The following is an 8,516-nucleotide window of genomic DNA, read 5'->3' as shown; positions in this document are numbered from 1 at the left end:
CAATGAACTGATTTTCCTCTCTTTGTGCTTATTTAATGTTTCAAAACAAGAGCTTTCTGCCGTTGTTGTTTCTAATGTTCAGCTTTTATGTTTAAAACCTGTAACATTTGTATTATGTACTGCCTTGAAAAAATAAGGACAATCAAAACTGTGTTGGAACTCTAAAATAAAACATTTTATGTTACTATATAAATACATACTTGCAAGCTTATCCTATGCTTTTTTAGTAAGAAGTTACCTACATTCTTATTGGTAGGTTTAGTTTGCTGCCAGGCCTGACCCAAGCAAGTCCCACCCATACCTGAGGCAGCACAGTGAGGCATTGTGCCCCCTATTCCCCTCCTGGAGCCCTTCAGGACAGCAACTTACACTTGCTTTGCTGCATATACAGGGGCGCAACGATAGGGGGGGCAGGCAGGGCACGTGCCCTGGGCGCCACCCCGGCGGGTCACGTGGGGGGCACCAAAAAGTGGCATCCCCCCCTGCCCCCCCGGATCACCCGCCAAGTGTGAATTGAGAAGCGCCGTTGAGAAGCTACGCCAGGCCAGACGGCAAGTCTCGGCGTCGCTCTGCCTGCACTCCTCGTCAGGCGATCCACCGCTGCTCGGGCTGCTACATCGCCGCCAGCTGCCAGCCACCGCCGCACAACAGCGGGCGACCCGCTGCCGCCCGCCACCGCCGAATCGCCGCCTCCGCTGCCACACTCGGCGGGCGACCCACCGCTGCCCGCCGCCGCCAAATCGCCGCCACCGCCGGCGATCTGCCACCTGGGGCACCGCCGGCACAGGTATGTGGGGGCCAAGGGGTGGGGGGCACCATTTCAGGGCCAGAGCTTGCCCTGGGCGCCGTTTCCCCCCGATACGCCACTGTGCATATAGGCTTGGTGTGCATTTGTGTGTGAAGGGTTTTGATATCGGCATGCATATGGGAACAGCAAGGTGCCGTTCGCACTGCCACAGCCTGTATTCAGATCTTATCTTGCTGTTTCTGGTTAAGTAATAGTAGCTGATTTCCCTCATGTTGAGAACAGTTTGCTGGGTTGCTCCGTTTCCCCCCGTGGTGCCATGTGGAGGAGCCTCACTAATACAATGACGTATTCCTGTTAGTCGCATGAGTCTGTCACACTGCGTTTTGGACTTCCATTCTACTTTCAAAAGTTCTTTAATCTCTGCCCCTCCATCTTTTTAATCAGGCTTTAAAAATATATATTTTAAATTCATGTTCTTGCGGAATGCTACCAGTGGTAACTCCTTCCATTTCATTTATTATTGATTTTTTATTTGCTTTTGCTCAGCTCCTTCCTCTATTAATGTTAATTCCAGTTTTATTTTTGTTTATCTCTGCTTCTCAATCTTTTAAACCAGCCTTTTGGTTTAAAAAAAGACTCCTGCCCCCTTAGTGTTCTTGTGCAAAGCTGACAGCAATCATTTCATCATAGAATTGTAAGGCTTGTGAAAGAATCACATGCTTCTCCCCCCTGCAGGTGATCTTGCACCAATTCACGAAGAAATTTTTTTTAATGGGGGAGGGGAAAACCAGCAAATGTCATCCTTTGCTACCTGCCCAAAGGTGACCCTCTGCAATCCCATTGGCCAAAATCGGGGGGGGGGGAGGAGGTCAGGGAGAGCATGCTGTACGAACAGTCCCTGCTTGGGAAAGATGTAATAACCCATTGCCAAAATACATAAGGGATGGGAATATGAATAGCCCCAGCTTTACTACAAACTATGCAATAATCTGTTTATTTCCTTTATTCACGCTTTTAATACGATCATACAGAATCATGAGATCTTACACCACTTCCTCCCGTGCTAAAGCTTGCAGTCCAGAAAGCACCCTGGTGGTGTGCAGAAGGTGCTGTGCTCCACTCTTCCTCTCCCTGTGCCAGCAAAGGAGGAAATCTTCAGTCTCAGATGATGGCGGGGGGGGGGTCTTTCCCTTTCCTCCTCCTCCTGCTGCCACCACCACCACTCTACCTCCCCACCCCTGCTCTGTGGCTTCTGAAAAAGCAGAAGAAGGGGAATAGGTAGTGGAACACCCACCACTCTATTCCTCCACAGTTCCTTCTGCTCTCCATTCCCCACCCTCTGCCTTTTCAAAAGCTTGAGAGCAGAAGCAAGAGGAGAAGGAGCGACAACAGACCTGTGGAGGCACTGCTGCCACAACCAGGTAAGGAGGGCACCAGAGTGGAGAAAACAAGGCAGCTAGTGGCCATAGGGTACCTGGTGCCATCTCTGTCAATCAGCTGCCTGAGAGGCTGCCTCAGCCTCATTAGTGGACTGGCCCTGTTTGCTACCTGGCACTATTCATCTAGTTTCACAGCTGGAGAGTGACGTGCCCAAGATCATAAGTTAAATTCATGGCAGAGATGGGACAAATCTATGGCTCTTGGATCTAAGTTCAACTATTTATCTACTGGGCCACACTAACAATGTTCCAAGGGAATTACACATTTGTGAAGAAGACATTAAACTAGTATGAATTCATTTCCCTGTTTTTTTAAAAAACAACAACACATTTTTGTAAATAACATTCTAGACTTGCTCACTAGACAGCTTATTCCAATACTGAATTGCTCTTAATAAATTTCTCCAAAGATTAACTTTGGTGGGTAACTGCAGAGTTGCACTAACCCCCGGACCTTGGGGACCCGGTCTGGTCCTCCGAGATCCAGGGGAGCCTCCAAATAGCCAGAGCCAGGGGCTTCCAGAAGCCTCTCTGCACCCGTCCTGCCAAAGCTCCATTTTTTTTTTAAAAAAAACCTCTTACCGCACCCAAGGGTTAGCTGTGGGGGTGGGGGGAGTGGAGCAGTCCTTCTCCCTTCTCCCCCCTCCCCAAGCAGTGGTGGGGTGGGAGCAGGAACAACGCTGCACCCATCCATTTGGGTCAGCGTCCTTAAGCAAATGCGAGGTGCGCCTGCACAGAGGAGATCGTCACAATCCATGCATGAACTAGATTTTCAGAATGATTCCCTAAGACTTTATCAACTATCAGTTACATGCTTGGGGCAGGTGTGATACATTCCTGAGGGACGAGATTGCACATACGCCTTTCTGAAAGACTCTGCTCATTAAGAGTCCAGAATCACACAATTCAGCAAATAGACAGAATATGGGTGTGCACGAATTGTCTGATGTTGAACCAGTTTGCATCAAATTGGGTCAGTTCAGCAGCTTGATCATGATCTGAACTGGGGCCAGTTTGGTCCATGATCCATGATGAAACAGAACCAAGCCCTGCTTGAGTGGACCAGTTTGACATTGTAAGGCAGTGGCAGGGGAGCCACGAGAGAGGTAGTCTAAGGTGCTTACCGGCCCACTGCAGCCCAAGTGCCAGATGCCACTTTAAACAGGACTTCTGTGTGACAGTGCTGTGGTTCCAGCCTCTGCACATCTGGAACCGTGCCACTGCCATGTGGGTGGCCTGCTTAAAGAAGGGATCTTGCGCTTGGGCTGCTTTGGGGCGGGGGCAGCAAGCATCAGTGCCGGCAGCCGCACCAGGTCAGGTCAGGCCAGGCTGGCAATCATCTTTGACCACCTTTCCTGCCACTCCCCCACCACCCTTGAGTGGATTCCCCCACCGCTCAGTGGATTCCCATTTACAAGTATTGCCTCTTGAACCACCAAACTGGTTCAGTCAAATGGACCAGACCGGCCAGCTGGTTTGATTGAACTGGTTAGGTTGTACATACCCCTAAGCTAGAAACACCTGACCGGGGAAGGGGGAAGCACCCCAAACCTCCCATCAATCTTCTTACAATATCCCACAAAGGAAATTTGACTTTGTTAACTTCACAAAAAAATATCATTTTCTTCTGCATTATCATAAGTTTGGCTGACACTAGGATCAGTTCCAGGGGGCCAAGCTGCTACTGGAATGGACACATCACTGCCACCTTTGCCACGATCATTGTCATTGCCATTGCCCTCATTATTGTCATCACTGTCTCCACCGTAAGCACTGGTGTTGTTGTCGACATCATCATTGCCATCCTCATCATTGTCACCGTCACTCTCATTCCCGTTCTGTTCTGCATCACTGTCCTCTTCAATCACCACAATATCCTCTTTGGATTCTGGGTCAATGTCTTCTTTGAACCACACAGCCTTGTAGCCATCATCTGCCACCCTCCTGTCTTTCGTGAGTATGGATTTTACTTCCTTTTCACTGTCTGTTTCCTCACCATCATCTTCACCCTCCTCAAGAGCTCCAGAAGCTGCGGATGCCTGGCTGCTTTCCACTGCCTTCTTCAAGGGAGGGGTGCCTGGCCGCACCTGGGTCACTGGGCTATCATTTTCAGATACAACACTTACTAGCGAATGCTTGTCATTGTCATCTAAGTTAGGTCTCAAATCACTGTAGAAGTTTCCATTGGAGAAGCCTGCAATGGACTGCAAAAGAAGGACAACAGTAGTTCAATAGCAGGGAAGTGAAAGGGAAGTGAGGTACATGAAGGAGAATCACTCACATTTAACATGATTACGCCGGATCCCAAAGTTGTATAATCCAGTATAATTCTGAGCTGGGTTGCACAGCCATTTTTGAGGCAGAATTGCCATAAGTTTACTTTGCCCCTCAATTTTAATGTGAGAAAATTGACTTGTGAAAGCATTCCCACATTTTACCAAAGCCTAAACACCAACAAAAACCAAACTATTTGCAGATTGATTTAACTTGCCACCAAACCCACTGATAGAAATGTTTTTTTACACTATTCCTCTTTCCATCCTTTTCAATTAAAAAATTCCTTACCGTACAGTCAATTTTTGCGGCTTAAAAGAAATTCTTCATATTCTAGGGATTTTGAGTCAGCAGCTGATAAATTGAGTTCTCAGTTAATGGAAAGGGGTTATCCCACTCAAGTTATACAAAAAGCCAGACGCAGGACACAGACTAGAGATAGATTATCTCTACTTAGGACAGCTTCACAAATCAATAGGAAGCAATCTTGGATTACATGGTTGATGCAATATTCTTCTCTAAGTTATAGAATTAAAAATATCATCAGAAGACATTGGAGATTAGTATCAGATTTACCAGGCTGCACCAATTTCCTGTTAGTAGCCTTTCAAAAAAGTCCCAGTTTCAAAGATTTTCTTGTTAGAGCAGATAGTCTGCCTCGAAGGGAGGGCGTGGAACCAAAAAGCTTTTTCAAATGTGGTCATTGTGTGGCATGCCCTATGGCACTACAAACTACTGAATATAGGGACAACAATACTGGCAAAAAATATAGATTGGACTTTTTTGCCAACTGTTCTACCAAGAACATTGTATATATAATACAATGCCCATGTTCCCTGAGATATGTAGGCATATCAACCAGAACAGTTCGATCTCGCATTCTGGAACATCGCTCTTGCATTAGGAAACAAAATTTGGAATGCCCTATGGTTGATCATTTCATGCAGGTAGGACACTCCTTTAATGATTTTCAATTTTTTGTCATCTATAGGTACAAACAAAAAGAATTTTCCTATGCAAATATCAAAACTGTCCTCCTACAGAGGGAGGCATTTTTTATACATCAGCTCCGGACTCTAGAGCCTTTTGGTTTAAATCAGGTCAATGACCTTTCCAGTTATTTATAGGCACAAATGTGCTATTTTTGATCATGGCCCTATTTAGAGACTTGGATGTGGAATGGGATTTAGTGGGGTGAGATTTAACTTTACACAAGACTGATGGACATCCCCTTAAAAGGAGTCAAGTCTCTCCTGTTGGAGAACGGGACTATTATATATATTCCTGACAAACTTTTATATGAGCTACGTTTTGGTTCCATATTATATTTGTATAATTGGAAATTTAAATGGGACAAAAGGTTCACAGCTTCTTTAGGAAGCTCAGCATTGCTGTTTCTTCACACATGCACATAAATATAATTGGTCATTTAGACGAGATTGGATAATGAAGCACATGCCTTTTGATCAAAGGGGAGTGAAAACATCTGGCAGATGCTGTAGGATATATTAAGCATTATCAGTACCATTGAAGCCAGTACAATTTGGCATTCAGTAGGATTTCTAATTTAGAAACCACTGGTAGGTGCAGTGTCACTTTGGAAGAAATAAAAATAAATGTGAGTAATTACTAAAAATTTCTAACCCTTTAAGTTAATGTAATTTGTTGAAGGTATTTTAAAATGATGCATGTGTTATTATGTATTCAGCTCACTTCTCCTGATGAAGTCCAAGCAGGAGGAAACAGGTTAAAATTACCTAGGATACCTGTTATAAATCTCACTTCTCCTGATGAAGTCCTGTTCAAGCAGGAGGAAACAGGTTAAAATTACCTAGGATACCTGTTGGGAATTTTTTGGACAAGGAGCATCCATTAGAAGGAGCAACATTTGTACATGGAGCTACCTTTAGAATAAGAACTTGTAAAGATAAAAGATCTGGAAGAATTGTGAGTACCAGCAAGAGAAAAGATCTGGAAGGACTATATGTCTACATGTAATAGGATCATGGACATTATTGACCTTCAGCTACACTGTTTTGGGGTCTAGAACACAGACAATTTCTTAGCCATTTGTGTGTTTCATTCTTGTAATTTCATGCAATTTGTGTGTGCGTGAAATAGACTCTTATACACGGTATATATACTATCCTGTATATGTTTTTTTATTTTATCTCACAGGGCAAGTTTGTTGGAGCATCAAACTGGAGTGTATATCTACTCCACTTTCAATCAGTGGCTGGAACACTTTCCTGCCAGTGAGTGAGCCTCCTGGTAAGTAAACATCTCAGCTCTTGACTTGACAGGCTGCCTGGAACACCTGTTTATGATGAATAATTTCTGTGCTGCTCTTTGTGTATGCAGATTGCACAAAGGAGCAACAACATATTGGGACAAGAAGGGACACATTAAAATTAAATTAAGTAAGCAGCTTGGTGGAGACACATCAAGTACATATCTGCCTTTTTTGTGTAGATTGATCAAAATATTTTAATATTCTGTGAAGTTGGCAGCAAGCAATTATAGGGTTAACTGCATCAAGTGGTTTTCCTTGATGGACAGTCTGTAGACCCTGGGTCATGACCCAATTGTTTAACAAGTTGGGCAGGACTAAAGGGCTCCTGAGGGAAGAAGAAGAGTGAACCCAGCCCAGGTGAGAGGAGAGCAATGGAGTCTTGCCAAGTTCTCTCAGGGTGAGTTTTTGCAAGTCCCTGGGGGTCAGGGGTTACACGGCTGGACTCACCTTAGTCCTGATGAGGTCCAAGGGAAGGAGGCCAAGGCTTATGGCTTCTGAAGGTTAGACTTAGGAGAAAGTGTTTTAGTAAGACTTGTGTTAAACGTTATATTGTGTGTGTGTGTTTGTCCCTGTAGACCCAAGTATCTGCTTTTTGTAACTACCTACCTTCAACATCAGCCTAGTAAAGGATTAAGTTAAATACTGCCTGAGAACATCTGGGTGTTTGGAAATCTATTGTAACCCCTAAGAATCTAATCTTATCTGCAACCAGCTATGCCTGAAAACCTGAACATGCCTATTTTATAGTAAAATAATTGGTGTATAATTGGTGCCAGGCAACCAGTTTTGTGCTGTAAAGGCTGCTTCTGGCATAGCAACACCAACCCTTCATGCTATACCTGTTGGAGATGGAGTTCCAGTGCATCAACCTATTGCACCTCACTAACTGAAGTCCAGTGTTTAAAAAATTTAAAGAATATATTGCACTGGTCAATAACAAATTTGGAAGAAACCCTCAGAGACTAAGGTCAGACAATGGAGGCGAATATATGTCAAATGACATGAAAAGATTCCTAAAGAAACATGGGATTTCACATGAACCTACTCCCACATACTGTCGTAAATCTGTTAGCTTGGCTAACCCAACCCGCTTCAGCACTCCCCCTGTGAGTTAACAGAAAGTGGCAGCAAAGCTACACGAAGGAAATAAAAGGCTTGCAAAGAAAATAGTAAATGAATTAAGTCCCCTGAACTGAACTAGGTACCCCACTCTAACAATAACTGAGTAATAACTGAAAAAGAAAACTGTCATGGCTCGGACTTCAGAATCAGAAGAACCAGAGCAGGAGGACTTGCCTGATAGTGAGCCACAGCAACAAGAATTGGCAGAGAAACCAGACTCTGGAGCTGAAGATTCTCAACAGCTGCCATACTTGGTTTCTGATGAGGAAGAGCCTGGGATTTCCCCTGTATTGAGACGACGTATCAAGAGGCAGGCTCAGTGGGACTCACACAGGTGCAGGAGATCACAAAAAAGAAAGCCAAACTGCTGACTCAGGGAAGTCTGATTGGTTGCTGGTTCTGTGGAACCATATATATTCAACAGTCTCTCATGGCTGAGTTACTGTTTGCAACTTCGCTGGCAGCTTATAGTGTGCTCTTGCATATTATATACAGGTGAAACTTGGAAAATTAGAATATCGTGCAAAAGTCCATTAATTTCAGTAATGCAAATTAAAAGGTGAAACTGATATGAGACAGACGCATTACATGCAAAGCGAGATAAGTCAAGCCTTAATTTGTTATAATTGTGGTGATCATG

The 8,516-nt window shown here is 44.4% G+C and overlaps 1 protein-coding gene across 1 annotated transcript in view; it reads right to left on the bottom strand.

The window, feature by feature from the left end:
• Positions 1–1,685: 1,685 nt before the first annotated feature.
• The window catches only part of CDHR5 (cadherin related family member 5), a 54,615-nt gene continuing 47,784 nt past the window's right edge, over positions 1,686–8,516 (bottom strand). The window contains exon 15 of the mRNA XM_053248897.1: positions 1,686–4,391. Coding sequence (XP_053104872.1) covers positions 3,792–4,391 — 600 coding nt within the window. The 3' untranslated portion in view covers positions 1,686–3,791. The remainder of the gene's footprint in view (positions 4,392–8,516) is intronic.

Source organism: Hemicordylus capensis, chromosome 1 (genome assembly GCF_027244095.1).
Source record: "Hemicordylus capensis ecotype Gifberg chromosome 1, rHemCap1.1.pri, whole genome shotgun sequence".
In the NCBI taxonomy this organism is placed as follows: Eukaryota; Metazoa; Chordata; class Lepidosauria; order Squamata; family Cordylidae; genus Hemicordylus; species Hemicordylus capensis.
The sequence above is the reverse complement of the archived record's forward strand: the minus strand, read 5'-3'. Positions and strand labels throughout refer to the sequence as shown.